This window comes from Chiloscyllium plagiosum, chromosome 6 (genome assembly GCF_004010195.1).
Source record: "Chiloscyllium plagiosum isolate BGI_BamShark_2017 chromosome 6, ASM401019v2, whole genome shotgun sequence".
Classification (NCBI taxonomy): domain Eukaryota; kingdom Metazoa; phylum Chordata; class Chondrichthyes; order Orectolobiformes; family Hemiscylliidae; genus Chiloscyllium; species Chiloscyllium plagiosum.
The window spans coordinates 115,043,469-115,060,170 of record NC_057715.1 but is presented as its reverse complement, the minus strand read 5'-3'; the positions used below and the strand labels follow the sequence as shown (position 1 = coordinate 115,060,170).

The 16,702-nt window shown below is 42.7% G+C and overlaps 1 protein-coding gene across 1 annotated transcript in view; it reads right to left on the bottom strand.

Moving 5' to 3' along the window:
• Nucleotides 1–16,702, bottom strand: part of dgat2 (diacylglycerol O-acyltransferase 2) — a 67,417-nt gene that overhangs the window by 17,024 nt on the left and 33,691 nt on the right. Inside the window, exon 5 of the mRNA XM_043692484.1 lies at nucleotides 395–599. Within this exon, the coding sequence (XP_043548419.1) occupies nucleotides 395–599 (205 nt within the window). The remainder of the gene's footprint in view (nucleotides 1–394; nucleotides 600–16,702) is intronic.

The window sequence follows — 16,702 nt, the reverse complement described above, 5'->3', positions numbered from 1 at the left end:
TTGAATCTGCAGCTCCATGTAAGAAACTACAATAAATACAGTGCCATGCGATCTTTTTACATCACTGAATTGTTACAACACACAGCAAGCCATTCAGTCCATTGTGCCCATGCCAGGGCTAGTGAGAATGTCCTACCTTTTACACATATCCACATCTAGGCCCTTGCTTTGACCTCCAATCTGAGAGATAGCACTTCTGACAGTAAGACATTCCCTCAATCCTGCAATGGAAGTGGCAGCCTGGAACCTACAGCCAAGGGTTTGGACTGGAGCTAGTACCCATGACCAACTCACTCAGGAACAGCAGCCTGCTCACTGATTTGTAGCTGACACCACATCAATAATCCTACAGTCATACTCAGGCAAGAAGTGTTTTCCCATTTGTTGGGCTCACCTCCGCTCATTAAATAGTCCCGCAGGATTGGCATCCGGAAATTACCGGCCAGCGTGGCCAGGGAGGGTCGAATTCCTGGAAATTTCGAGGAAAATCCAGTGGCTTCTGTTCCAAAGTTGCAAAAGGCCCCAAAGCAGAAGATGCCGTGGGGGTGATAACCGAAGATGTAGTTCCTGCTGGGATCCAGGTTGTGAGTTTTCACCAACTGTGGGAGAAAATAAAACAGTATACAAAGCTCAGTAAGCAACAAGAAAAAAACACCCAACTGTGCCTCATTGTACAGAGAAAAAGCATCAGTTCAAAGTTTCTGGGGTCTGTCATCTGAGGGAAAAAAAAAAGTCAAAATAAATGAGTACAGAGTAGTCAAGGTGACAAGCACACAAAAGGATCTTGGGAATTAATAGATAACCTTGTTTCTGTTGGTTAAGGGATGATTCTTGGTTTAGGAATTATGAGAGCCTGCTCTTTGACGAATGCTGTGGGAGGTTTTATTTAATTTTTTGAGAAAAGCAGGCAGGGCCAATGTCTAAAATCTCATCCAGGCTGGAAGTGTGGCAGAGACTGGTTCGATTAACACAGCGTTATCACAGAATCCCTACAGCACGGAAGCAGGCCATTCAGCCCATTAAGTCCACACCAACTCTCCAAAAGAGGATCTCACCCAGACTATCCCCATGAACTTGCATTTACCCTGGCAAATCCAAATACATTAGTATAATCCATCTAACCTGCATATCCCTGGACACTGAGCAATTTAGCATGGCCAATCTACCTCACCTGCACATCTTTGGACTGTAGGAGGAAACGAACACCCAGAAGAAGCCCCCACAAGACATGGGGAGAATGTCTGTCTGTGTGGAGTTTGCACGGTCACCCAGGGCTGGAACTGAACCTGGGTCCCTGGCACTGAAGCAGTAGTGTGAATCACTGTGCCAACCAATACTGCCTCACCCAATAACTGCCTTGAAGACCATTACTTATCCCAAACCGTTTCAGAGAAAAATTACCAAAATAAACTTGGCACAGAGCCACATCTTTATCTTGTCACATGGCAAGGCTAACACTTAACTACCCTTAAACACTCCAGCACAGCGGTTAAAAGTCATCGCTGTGGGTCTGGAGTCACATGTAGGTCACACCAGGAAAGGAGAGTAAATTTCCTTTTCTAATGGACACACAGACAGTCGCCCAAGGGAGGAAACAAACCCAGGCCCCTAGCACTGGCAATGCTAACCACTGAGCCACCAGAGAGACAATTATTCATTACAAAGCAACATGCAGGATTATGTGGTAAATGCAGAAACATGGAATATAGGAGCAGGTGTAGACCATTCAAACCTGCTCCACCATTCAATAGGATCACAGTTGGGAGAAAGATGAGAAAATGGCACGGAGACATAATGCCCAGGGAGCTGGTGCAGACATGATGGGCTGAATGGCCTCCTTCCCAACCGTAACAATTCTGTGAGCCTGTGAATTTTAAAAATTCATTCATGGCACTGTGTGTTACTGGGCAAGTTAGCATTTACTGCTCAGATAATTAAGATTCAACCACATTGCGGTAGACTTGGAGTCACTGTAGGCAGATTTTCCTTGCTAAATGACATTAGTGAACCAGATAAGATTCCTTTTAATAGTTCCATTAATTCCAAATTCTTTTAAATTGATGTCAAATTCCACCATATAGTGTGTGGCAGGATTCAAACCGAGAACATTATCTGGCTCTCTGGGTTAATAAGCCAACAAGACCATCACTGAGCTACTACATCCTCTACAATATACCAGACCGGTGAGGTCTTCCTAGGACAAATCCAGACACCTTCATGGCAAAGCACCAAGCATATATTTGCTCAAATTTTGCAAATTCATTCAATTGATTGACCAGTTGACTGTACAAATATGTATCCAGTGACAGAAGAGTGTCTAGACAATGCCATTGCCCGCCACAGCCCCCAAAGCACTTACCAGTCTCGATGAATGTCCCTATCCTTGTAGACTGGTCAAAGGATATCACCCACCACTTTGACCATGTCAGCAACATTGGCCCTGAATGTGGGTCAGTTCAGGTAACACCACCTTCTCATCACCTCCACCCCCACCAATTACATACTGAGCTCCACATTTTGCAGAGTGTTAATGGGTCAACACTCCTGGATATCAGTGGAAAGGCTATTCACAATGAAGTCAAGAGGAGAGGGGAAAAAAAAAATCATGGCACTCACCATAGTCATACAGAATGGAAACAGACCCTTCGGTCCCACCAGTCCATGCTGACCTTGTTCCCAAACTAAACTAGTCCCACTTGCCTGTGCTTGGCCCATATCCATCCAAACCTTTCCTAGTCACGTGTTTATCCAAATGGCTTTTTAAATGTTGTAACTGTACCTACATCCACCATTCTGTGGTAGTTCATTCCACAAATGAATCACCTTCTGTGTAAAAACATTGAAGGCCTGGTCCCTTTTAAATCTTTCTCCCCTCACTTTAAAAAAAGACCCCTCATTTTGAATTACCCCACCCTAGAGAAAAGACTCTTGTTATTCAGCTTATCTATCACCTTCACTGCAGTGAAAAACATCCTAATCTTGCCAGCCTATTTTTATAATCTCAAACCCTCCATTCCCAGTGACATCCTGGTAAATATTTCTGAACTCTCTCCAGCTTAATAACATCCTTCCTATAACACTGTGACCAGAATTGTACATAATATTCCAGAATGCCCTCATCAACGTCCTGTACAACCTCAACTTGACATCACAACTCCTATACTCAAAAGGTCTGAGCAATGAAGGCAAAGCACACTAAATGCCTTCTTAACCACTCTGTCTACATGTGACGCAAATTTCAAAGAATCATGTACCCGAACCCTCAGGTCTCTGTTCCACATCACTACGCAAGGCCCTACTATTAATTGTGCAAGTCCTTTCCTGGTTTATTTTAGCAAAATGCAATACCTCACATTTACCCAAGTTAAACTCCATCGGTCACTCCTCTGCCCATTGATCCAAGTGATCAAGATTTCTTTGTAATCTTAAGATAACTTTCTTCAGAGTCCACTACTCCACCAATTCTGGGGTCATCTACAAATTTACTAACCACACCCCCTATATTCTCATCCAAATCATTTATATAAAAATGACAAACAGAAGTGGAACACCCATTGGTCACAGGCCTCCAGTCTGAAAAACAGCCCCCCTCCACCGCTCTACCTCCTGCCATAAAGCCAATTTGGTATCCAATTGTCAAACTCACCACAAATCCCATACGATATAACTTTATGAATATGTCTGCCCATGTGGAGCCTTGTCAATGCCTTCACTAAAGTCCAAGTGAACAAAGTCTACTGCTCTGCCCTCAATCTTTATACAGGAGAAAAATGTTTCTGCTAGGGAGAAAATTGCAGGGTCCCTAACTTCTCACAAGTTGATGAGAGAAGGATACTGTCCTGGGATACACATGATCAGGTCCTGGAGATTTGTCTACCTTTATGTCTTATGACCTCTAGCACTTCTCTTCTGTAATGTGAATAGTTTTCAAAATATCAATATTTATTCCCAAGTTCTCTAGCCTTTATTTCTTTCTTTCTCTCCAGTAAAAACTAACATGAAATATTCGTTTAACATCTCTCCCATCTCCAGAAGTTCAACACAAAGACAGCCTCGTTGATTTTTAAGAAGTCCATTCCCTCTATTATTGTTCATTTGCAGTAATGTATTTGGCTGATCTCATCACAGCCTCAACTCCCCTTTCCTGCCCACACGCCATGAGAATGAGTGAGAGAGTGAGAGAGTGAGAGAGTGAGAGAGAGAGGGAGAGAGGGAGAGAGGGAGAGAGGGAGAGAGGGAGAGACACAGACACAGAGTTAACATGAAGTCCAGTCCATGTTGGAACAGTCATGCCTGGACTGAAGACATTAACTGTTTCTTCCCTCACAGATGCTGCCAGGTCCTGCTGAGTTTCTCCGGCATTTTCAGGTTTTATTTATAAGCCTTTGTAAGGGGTTTAGGATCGGTGAGCAACTTTGTGTTCATGTCACAAAGTGACACATCAGTGGGCATAAATAGTGCAGTGTGAGCAGAAGTAAAACTCTGGAATGAGAGTCGGACAAGTTGTTTGGACATTGACACAAGAAGTGATAGATTAGTCCTGAAATAACAGTTACTTCAGGGTGGCATGGTGGCTGTGGTTAGCACTGCTGCCTCACAGTACCAAGGACCCAAGCTTGATTCCAGCCTCAGGCTGGAGTTTGCACATTCTCCCTGTGTCTGCGTGGGTTTCCTTCGGATGCTCTGGTTTCCTCCCACAGTCCAAAGATGTACAGGTCAGGGATTGACCTGACAGGGTTACAGGGCTGAATAAGGGTTACACCTGAAACATTGACTCCTTCACCTCCTGATGCTGCCTGGCTTGCTGTGTTCTTCCAGCCTCCTGCTTGTCTACATTGGGTTGCAGGGATTGACTGGGATGCTCTTTGGTGGGTTGGTGTGGATGCAATGGGCTGAATGGCATGCTTACACACTGTAGGATAATTAGAAACAACAGTATTCAGCATGGAAGTATAACAAATTGTGATACTTTGAAGTTGAAGACAGACATTGACTTTTCTTTCTCCTCAACCATTGTGTGTCTTAATCCCAAACCCAGCCTGACATCAAATTGCATGATAATCAAAAGCCTATTTTTTTCAACCTAGCTTCTGGCCATTTGATCTCTTAAATAGTTCAATGCCAGTTTTACAATGTAATTTGTAGCCTCTTTAGGGGAAAAGGCTCTCTAGATAAACTAAGGTTATGATTTGGAGGTGTCAGTGCTGACTGGGGTGGACAAAGTTGGACTATAACCTGGTGTCGTGTGATTCTTTATTTGGAAGCAATAGCTTTCGAAGCGCTGACTCTTCAGTTGGTTGATGAAGAGGTAGCGCCTTGAAAGCTAGTGCTTCCAAATAAACCTGTTGGACTATAATCTGATGCCGTGTGAGTTTAACTTAAACTAAGGTTGTTGTTGTGATAATAGAATGTAATTTGTAGCCTCATTGTGGGTAAAAGCTCTTTATTTAAAAAAAGGTTATTGTGATAGCGGAATGAAATGGTGGAAAAGGTTTGAGGAGATAAATAACCAACATGGATGCTGCACTCCCACAAGAAAAATGAAACAAAGACTTTAAAAAAAAAAAGGAGCAAAAAGCAATGAAGGGAAATCACAGTTGAGTGTCTTGATTTGGATTTCAACGTCAAAGAGATTGTCCGAGGCAAACCACATCTTGTATTTAAAAAAGGGAATTAGAGAAGCTCTTGAAAAGAAACAAATTGCAATGGAACACAGGGACAGGAGTAGGCCATTCAGCCCCTCATGAGATCATTGCTCATCTGTAGCCTCACTTCATACTATCCCTTAATGCCTTTGCTTGATAAAAATTGATCCATCTTGGATTAAAAACTAACAACTGATTCGGCATCCATTGACATTTGTGGAAGAGAGTTTCAACTGTGTGTAGAAGTGCTTTCTAACATTCTCTGACTGTGTCCCTCATTCTAGAATCTCCAGCCAGTGGAAAGAATTAATCTTTACCCTGTCTTTTCCACTTAAGATCTTGAAGACTTTAAAGTGGCTACAACGAACATGAAGGGGAGTGGAAGTGGCAAGGCTACTCTTAATATATTACAGGCTGATTGACCACCTTTGATGTTGTAACTGCTTTATGATTCCATATAAAGGACAGCTCCCACAAAGGGATAGAGGGAGAAAGAGAGAGAGAGAGAGGGAGGAAGATGGACATTAACTGATACTTGCTGTCAAACAGAAGCTGAGCCAAAATCCACACAACAGCAGCTTGTAACCTTTCCAGGACTTTTGCAATCACAAGTATAATCAAACAGCAATCCATTTTCACAATTTGAGCCATTTCCCAAGAATTGTAGTTTGTCCAGGATTTCATAACTGGTGAATACATCTTTCAGACAGTGCTAGTTACTGTATTGTCTATGTAAACAGACTGACAAACATACATGCCAAGGGGCAGTGAACTGAGATTGATCTTTTTCTACTGTCATTTTCCATTACCAACGAGGTGCCCTTCCTCACCTCCCCACCACCTCACCCAGGAGAAATCGAGCTCCCCACCACCCAATTCAAAGATAAGATGGTAAGGAATATAGGGGGTACTGGATATGTAAAGTCTACCCAGTTCAAATGAACTGCATTTACATTAGATTCTGAGTCAGAACAGGTTGCATTTATAAAGTCACTGGACTCAAAACATTAACTATTGTTTTTCTCTCCAAAGAGCTTTCCAGACCTGCTGAGTTTGTCAAGTACTTTGTTTTTGTTTCAGATTTCCAGCATCCACAATTTTTTGTTTTGTATTTTTGTAAAGTCACTACATAAATGGGATAATGTAATGTCTCAGAGACCCACAGGTCAAATATAAAACAAAAGGATGACACTGAACCACAGAAAGAAATATTAGCCAAGGTGACCAAAGGCTTGGTCCATGAGATAGGCTATAAGAGCAGACTAAGAAAGGGAGAAAATGAGGTGTAGAGATGGAGAGGTGTCGGGACATTTCAGAGCTTAGGCCTCAGACAAGTGCAGCCACTAATGGTGGAGCAATGGGATGCTCAAGAGATTGTAACAAGAGGAACACAGAGATTTGGAAGAGGTGTGGGACTGGAGGAGATTAGAGATATAGAGAGGAACAAGGCTATTAAGAGAATTGGAACCAAAAACAAAAGGACGAGAATTTTAAAAATCTAGAACGTTGTTTGACTAGGAGACATCGTGGTCCAGGGTAAAGGGTCCAACCAAAAGTGACCTTCCACAAGAGAAGCTGAGTCTTTCACCTCCTAGACTCCCACTTCCTGAAAGGCAGTGGAACAAAGGTGCACCATTCTGCATTATAGAATGTAGCCATTTGGCCACCAATGCACCCTGACCTTCTCCCACCTCCCCTAGGCTCACAAAAACATGACATTTTTGTGTTCACAGTCAGGTTGGGGAGCTGGCTCTACAGAGGAGAAAGTGAGAATTTGTTAGGGGTGAACAGACTGGTGGAGCTGGACAGAGGGTAGACAGGAGATTTTCAAAGTTTAGCAGGCAGGCTCTGGACAGATTGGGTAGGGTGAAACTGGCAGTGAAGTTCAGAGGGAGAGGTCTCAGGTTTAGAGTGAAAACGTCCCTGTTTCTTGTATCTACTCTTACCAGGATAGTGCTGCATTCATCTGTCGACCTGACACATCCACTGTAGGTAATCTGTAACCTTGCTGCAATATCAGTCATCCAATTACAGAGGCTGACGTTTCTTTCTGCTACCCTCCACTTTGCCCTCTGCTCTAAGAGATCTGTGTCCCCTGGTCAAACTAAAAATTTCTTATTCATTCATTCTTTCATGGGATGTAGGTATCACTGGTACAGCCAACATTCTTTACCTCCTCGTCCTCAATTACCCTTGAACTGGATACTGTGCTAGGCTATTTCAGGGGGAAGTTAAGGTGTAACCACATTGCTGGGAGAGTCTGGAGTCACATGTAGACCAGACCAAGAATAACAGATTCACGTTCATGAAGGACATTGATGAACCGGAGGAGTTTTACAAAATATCAACACACATTTCATCATTTTCTTTAGACTAGCTTTCAATTCCATATTTATCAATCAAATTCACATTTCACCATTAATTTCGGTTGTTGGATAATGGAGTCAGAGCATGGAAACAGATCCTTTGGTCCAACACATCCATGCAAACCATAAACCCTGAAATAATCCAGTCCCATTTGCCAGCATTCAGTCCATTTCCCTCTAAACCCTTCTGATTCATATACTCATCCAAAGTGTTGTAATTGTACCAACCTCCACCACTTCCTCTGGCAACTCAGTCCATACGCATACCACCTTCTGCATGAAAAAGGTGCCTCTTAGGTCCCTTTTAAATCTTTCCCCTCTCACCTTAAATCTATGCCCTCTAGTATTGGACCCCCCTATCTTGGGGAAAAGACTATCTATTTATCCTAGCCATGCCCCTCATGATTTTGTAAACCTCTATAAGGAAACCCCTCAGTCTCTGACGCTTCAGGGAAAACAGCCCCAGCCTATTCATCCTCTCCCTGTAGTTCAAACCCTCCAATCCTGGCAACATCCTTGTAAATCCTTTCTGAACCTTTTCAAGTTTCCCAACATACTTCCTGTAGCAGGGAGACCAGAATTGAATGCAATATTCCAAAAAAATGGCCTAACCAATGTCCTGTACAACTGCCACATGACCTCTGAACTCCTATACTCAATGCATTGACCAATAAAGGCAAGCGTACCAAATTCCTTCTTCACTATGCTGTCTACCGGAGACTCCACCTTCAAGGAAATTTGAACCAGCATTCTAAGCTCTGCCTGGCAACATTCGCTTGGGCCCTACCATTATGTGTATAAATCCTGCCCCATTCTACCTTTCCAAAATACAACACCTCACATTTATCTAAATTAAACTCCATCTGCCACTCCTCAGCCCATTGGATCAAGGTCCCATTGTACGGTGAGGTAACATTCTTTGCTGTCCATTACACCTCCAATTTTGGAGTCATCGGCAAATGTACTAACTATTTCTCCTATAGTTAAATCCAAATCAATTATGTAAATGACAAAAAACAGTGGACCCTGCACCGATCTTTATGGCACACCACTGGTCACAAGACTCCAGTCCAAACAACAGTTTTCCATCATCACCCTCTGTCTTGATTACTAATTCTTAAAACGGTGTCCCCTTGTTTCAGTCTCTCCCACAACAGGAAATGCTGGTACCCACCTAATCAGCTCCGTCTGAATCTTAGATGTTTCAATAAGGCTTGTGTATTCATCTACAGGATGTGGACATCACTGGCTGGGCCAGCATTTATTGCCCATCCCTAACTGGTCAGAGGGTGGTTAAAGATGAATCTGACATCACATGTCACACTGAATAACAGAACAGAGTCAAAACGTGTGCTGCTGGAAAAGCACAGCCGGTCAGGCAGCATCCGAGGAGCAGGAGAGTCGACGTTTCGAGCATAAGCTCTTCATCACACATTCCTAATGAGCTTATGCTCAAAATGTCGACTCGCCTGCTCCTCGACCTGCTGCGCTTTTCCAGCACCACACTCTCGACTCTGATCTCCAGCATCTGAAGTCCTCACTTTCTCTTGAGTCACATAACCAGGTAAGGACAACAGTTTCTTTCCCTAAAGGGCCGCAGAAAAACCAGACAGGATTCCTCCTCTTCCCACCCCCCTGACAACAGTCAGTATTAGAGTCTTGTTTTATATTAAAACCAGATTCTACTCTTTTACGGTGGACCCGGCAGGATTTGAACCCAGGACTGTGGAACATTACCCAGGTCTCTGGATTAACAGCCCAGTGACAATACCACTAGACTATTACCTACCCCTTCAGTCTTCTAAACTTAAACCTCTCAGGATAAGCTAGTCACCAAGCCAGTATCCTGGAACAAAAACAGAAGTTGCTAGAGAAGCTCAGCAGGTCTGGCAGCATCTGTGGAGCGAAATCAGAGTTAACATTTCTCATCAAGTGAGCCCTCATCAGAGTGGTGCACAGTTGGCTGGATGGCTGGCTTACAATGCAGATTTATGTCAACAACATGGGTCCGATCCTCACACTGGCTAAGGTTACCATGAAGGTGATTTCCTCAACCCCACCCCTTGCCTGAGGCGTGGGCACCCTCAGGTTAAAGCACCACCAGTTGTCTCTCTGGCAAGGACACGGTCCCCTGGGATTATGGTGACAACCTTCCCAATCTGAAACTACAGATCCCCTTTGTGGTTTCAAATGCCTTCGTTTTAAATTTAAATCCTTTGTTCATCAAAAGAAAAGCTCATGGTAAAAGTTATGCTTTTCAATGGTTTATTTAAACAAACTTTAAAAGAGAGCATAACTTGCCCTAAATTTCAAAACTCAGGGCTCACTATATCCTCCTCACTGACCCAGTGCCCTGAATTCATTGTGAAAGACACGCAGGCTAATGACTGGGACCCTTGCCAGAGTTTTGTGAAAATGCAGCAGAATGTCTACCTTGATATCAGCCATTTCAGTTCAAATTGTTGAGCAAATATTGTAAAACCAGCAGATAAGGCAGACACTGTGTGCCTGGATGAGAGGCACACATGCCTATTTCAAGTGGTCAGGCAGGCAATTGTCAAACATGCTGCAATTTTTCCACAGCATTGCTCAACAGTAACTAAGACAAAGTCCAAGCTATTTCAGTGGTTGCCGATGACTCTGGTGTAGCTGGCAAAGTGATTATCAGACTGTCTGCAGCTTGATAAGCATCATTTACGAGTGGCATTAGCTTTGATCAGCATTAATTGCTCACTGAAATAAAACAAACCTGCGTTTATAGCATCTATCCCTTCCCCAAAGCGCTCGCTGGCAGATTCGAGCATCGTTGCAATGCTGGAAATCGCAGCAGCCAATTGACATACAGGATATTGATCACAGGCAGGACATCGGGATTTGGGTTGGGTGAGAACCACCTATTCCGAATATTGGAGTGGAATGCTTTGCGTGCCTCATGCAGGTCCTCATTTGAAAAGCAGCTCCTCAGTCAGTACAACACTCCCTCAGTACTGCAATACAGCAGGAGCTCAGTATTCCTACTCAAGTCTGCATTTTCCTGGAGGGTGGGCAGGGTGTGTAGGGAAGGGGTTCTGACTGCTCATGGCTCAAATGAAAAGAGAGACAGAATTAAAAGAGTCTGCCCCACAGCACATAACAAGCGTAGAGTGGGACTTCTGCCCATCCCTGAGGAGGGAGTCTCACCCAGAAAGCTGGTCTGGTCAGGAATTGAGATTCCCATTCACCTGACCAAGGGAGCAGTGGACATTAGTTTTAATTGCACAAGCAGTTCAGATCTAGAACACACCATCGGGAAGGTAGCAAATTTTAAAAAAAAATTACTTTACATAAGTGATTTGGACGAGAGTATAGAAGGTATGGTTAGTAAGTTTACAGTTAACCCTGAAATTGGTGGTGCAGTGGACATGGAGGTTTTTTAAGGTTACAATGGGATGTTGATCAAATTGGCCAATGGGCTAAAAAAATGGCATATAGAGTTCCAGTTGGATAACTGCAAAGTATTCCATTTTGGTATGGCAAACAAGGGTAGGGCTTACACAATTAATGGTAGGGCCTTGGGTAGAGTTAGAAGTGTGGTGCTTGAAAAGCACAGCTGGTCAGTCAGAGGAGGAGTCAACGTTTCAAGCATAAGCTCTTCATCAGGAATGTCATTCCTGAGGGTGCTTTTACATGGAGTGAACTTCATGAGAAAGTTGTGGATGTGGGTACAATTACAATTTGGATAAATACATGAGTAGGAAATATTTGGAGGGATAAGGACCAGGAGCAGCAAAGTGGGTCAAGTTTAGTTTCATATTATGTTTGGCATGGACTGGCTGGACCAAAGGGTCTTTTCTATGTTGTAGGACAATGACTCCAAGGATCAGCACCAGTCGACCAGATCATACAGATATAGTCCACCATATTTCACTTCCTGGGGATCTATTGCTGCTGCACGGATTGCTAGAAGGGCACAGAGAAAGTGGATTCATTCAGAATTCTGTCGAGGGATGTGGGGCTCAGGGGAAAGAGACACAAAGTGGCTATGTAGGTGTTGCCTCATCTCACTTTTGATCCAATCCAACTTTCAAAAAAATAAAGGTCTCTGCAATTGCTCCCAATCTGCCCAAAGAAGAATGTTACCTTCAAAACCATCTAGTGAAAGTCGACTTCAAACTGAGACAGTTTACGGATTTGAATACAGAAATGAGATCAAATGGATGAAGTGACAACATTAAATATGTTCTCTGCTCATCACTGGCACCTTTAGTCATTAGACAAGCAGGAGGCTGGAAGAACACAGCAAGCCAGACAGCATCAGGAGATGGAGGAGTCAATGTTTCAGGTGTAACCCTTCTTAGGTTACACTCAAAACGTTGACTCCTCCACCTCCTGATGCTGCCTGGCTTGCTGTGTTCTTCCAGCCTCCTGCTGGTCTACCTTGGATTCCAGGGCCTGCAGATTTGTCTTTAACCTTAAGTCATTAGGCATTTGTCTCTCACTCTGTGAATCTGTATGATTACTGCCTTGCACATCTCGTTCCTCTACAATTTCCTTAAAAAACGTTTTCTTTAATGCATTATTTCATCACCATCCCCTCACTCAGCCTAGAAAAGTTCAGAGAAACTTGCACAAAAACAAATTGCTGGAAAAGCTCAGCAGGTCTGGCAATATCAGTGGAGAGAAGTCAGAGTTAAGGGTCGAGTTACCCCTCCTCGATTCAGATTTCTCTCCAGAGATGTGCCAGACCTACTGAGCTTTTCCAGCAACTTCTGTTTTAGTTTCTGATTTACAGTGTCCGCAGTTCTTTCAGTTTCAGAGAAATTTGTACCTATTGTACACTCTCAAAATGCAAACACCAAGTGTAGAAGTCAAGAAAATTACACTGGTTAGTATTTGAAGGAAAACTAAACACACTCAAAAATAATTTATAAATGACTACAAATATCTACAGCAAACCTACACAAAAAAAATTGATCACTTCAAGTGAAATGCAAGGAAAACATTTTTTTCCCTAAGCCAAACTCTTGCAAACAGGATATTTAGAATTAAGTTAAATGTGGTGGCTCAGTGGTTAGCACTGCTGCCTCACTATGCCAGGGACCTCGATTTGATTCCAGCTTCTGGCAACTGTCTGTGCAGAGTTTGCACATTCTCAATATATTTGCATGGGTTTCCTCCCATAGTCCAAAGATGTGCAGGTTAGGTGAATTGGCTATGCTAAATTGCCCATAGTGTTCAGAGATACGTAGGTTAGGTGCATCAGTCAGGGGTAAATGCAGAGTAATAGGGTAGGGGAATTGGTCTGGGTTGGTTACTCTTCGGAGGGTCAGCATGGACTTGTTGGGCTGAAGGGCCTGTCTGTCTCCACACTGTAGGGATTCTAATGAATTAGAGTGTAGGAGTTATTTTCCATTAGGGGTCTGTTCCTAGCAAGACAGTCTCATGCTAAGAATTAGGAGAAGCAAATACAACATAAATCTGCAGTACAGTTAGTCATCAGTGCAAAGATAAAAGTTAGAGACAATCAAATAGAAAGAAAAAAAGTGTTTTGTTGCAAGTTTAAAGTCCGGATACAGCTCATGCAAAGATTACATTGACTATCACAAGTTAACTCACAAACATGACATATAGATTATCACAATCATGTTCCTCCCTTGGTGAAAAAGTAGGAGAGTTTCAGGACGACAGGCTATGACGTGCATATTCCTGGATGGCCGTGACCATCTCAAAATTAATTGACAGAGGAAATGCAGCTGAGAAATGGGTCCAACTGGTCTGGACTAGCTCTTATGCTCCACATCCTCTTGTCCTGGTGCATCATAACTCAATCATTCCCTCTCCTGCTCCCATTCCATCATTGCGGGCATCATAACCTCTCCCTGACAATGAGGAACCTCGACATTCTCCCCATGCTGGATAAAAAGATTTCTTCTGAATTTTCTATGGTTTGATTTTATTCATGACTGTCTTTAATTACTTGGACATCCCTCCACCCCTACAACAAGTGGGAACATTTTCCCTACATTTACCTGATTGAGTTCACTTCATAATTTTAAAGATCGCTAACGGATGACTTAAAGGGACAATCAGATGAGAACATTCATCAGATTGGAAAGCAAACCAAATGCAAGGTTTTGTCCTTTGATCTTACGTGCCCTATGTTGCACGCCTTCGATTAAGTTCAAAGCCTTAACTCTTGACCAATTTTTATCCCTCAAATGATGTCCTTAAAAATTCACATATTGCTGATTTTGCACTGTACAAATTGGCTGTCATGTTTCCTACCTTCCAACAGAGATTACACTTCAAAAGCAATCCATTAGATGTACACAATTTTGGGAATTTTGAAATAGGAGGTAGAACTTGTAATCATCCCTTGGTCAACATGGTATATGTAGTCATGTTTCACTGGAACATCTAAAGTGCTGCTGCAACCCAAATTCCTTATTGCTGTTAGTCTAAGTTAGTGATACCAATTGGTGAATGTTACTGAGTCATAGAGGTGTACAGCATGGAAATGGATCCTTCGGTCCAATTCGTCCTTGCCTACCAGATATGCTAAATTATTCTTGTCCCATTTGCCAGCATTTGGCCCATATCCCTCTAAACCCTTCCTATTCACGTACCCATCCAAATGCCTTTTAAATGTTGTAATTGAACCAACCTCCGCCACTTCCTCTGGCAGCTCATTCCATATACGCACCCTCATGATAAAATTGCCCCTTAGGTTCCTTTTAAATCTTTCCTGTTAAACCTCTTGTTCTTGACTCTCCCACCTGGAAAGGAGACCTTGGCTATTCACCCTATCCATACCCCGCATAATTTTATAAACCTCTAAAGACCATTCCTTCAGCCTCTCTCGCTCCAGGAAAGCAGCCCCGGTCTATTTAGCTTCTCCCTGTAGCTCAAACCCTCTAACCCTGGCAACATCCTTGTAAATCTTGTCCACACAAAGTTTTTGGAAGAGGAGGGGGATGGGTCATGGTAAGCAGAGTAACTTTATGACTATAGTAACTTAACAGCTGACTTGCAGGATTGCCTCTGATAAGACTTCATGCTCAAGATATTCCTTTTTCAAAAATGCACTGACTATGTCCAATCAGATCACTTTTATCCAAGCATCCATCATAGGTTTATTATAGATTCTAACATTCCCTCTCCTACTGACAGACAGCTGATGGCTCCCTAGTTCCCTGTTTATTCCCTTTGTTCCTTTCTGAAGTGGCAGGTAACATTTGCAAGCTTCCAATTTGCAGGAATCATTCCAGAATCTAGAGAGTTTGGAAGATGAGCATTAATACATTGACCATCTATATAGCCCCACCCTTCAACACTCTGGAAGTAGAATACAAGATCCCAGGGACTTCACTTGCAGTCTCAAATTTCTCTAGCACAACCTTCTAATTAATGCTAATTTGCTTCAATTCCTCAAACTCACTAGTCACTTGGATCTCTAATTCTGGGAGATTCATTGTATCTCCTTCAGCAAAAGCAAAAAAAAAAACAATAAAACATTTAGCTTCTGTTATTTCTCTATTCCACATCATTAAAAAAAAACTCTCCTGCCTCTGCTTTTAATGGACCCACATTCATCCTTGCTGAACATTTCCTTTTTAATGTACGTGGAGAAGCTTCTACAGTTTATTTTTGGTTTTTGCTAGATTGCATTCCTATTCCAGCCTTTTTTGCCTATTTCTTGGTCCTTCTTTGCTGAATTCTAAAAAATTCCCAATGTTGATTTATTACCATTTCTGATAAATTCCTTTAAAATCATCTACAATCTTTAACATCCTGTCAATCATGGTTGACTAACAATTTAGAGTTTTTACATTTAGAAGTGGTACATAGTTGCACTAAGCCACGTAATAATTCTGTATAGAACTGTCTATTGCCTGTGTACAGTTATGCATTTTAATCTATTTCCCTAATCCAGTTCAGCTAATTTGTGTTTTATGGTCTCAATTTAACACCCTCAATTGAACTACCACACTCTCAAATATAAATGTAAAATTCAGTCACATTTGGTCAGTCAACCATAATGGTACTTTTCCAACAATCCAATAGTGTGTGCAGGAGGGCATGCCAGGAACAGTGCCAGGCATACCTGAAGATGAGATGTCAACCTGGTGAAGCCACCAAACAGGCCTACTTCCCAAACAGCATAAGCAGCAAATGACAGAGCTAAGCAATCGCACTACTGTCAGATCTAAGCTCTGCAGGGCTTCCACATCCAGTTGTGAACGGGAGTAGACAGTTAAACAACTCAGTGGAGGAGGCAGCTCCACAAATATCCCCATCCTCAATGATGGAAGTGCCCAGCCCAGCACAGAGCAAAAGGTAAGGCTGACACATTCACGCAATCTTCAGCTGGAAGTGCCGAGTGGTTGATCCATCTTGGCCTCCTCCCGTGGACCCCAGCATCAGATACTAGTCTTCAGCCAATTCCATTCACTCCATGTGATATCAAGAAGTGGTTGGAAGCAGTAGATACTGAAAAGACTACAAGCCCTGGCGATATTCTGGCAATGATACTGAAGATTTGTGCTCCACAACTTGCCAAGATCTTCCAGTACAGATCTACCCAACAGTGTGGAAAATTGCCCAGGTATGTCCTGTACATAAAAAGCAGGACAAATCCAACCTGGCCAATTACTGCCCCATCAGTCTATTCTCAATCATCATTAAAAGTGATGGAAGGTGTCATCAACAATG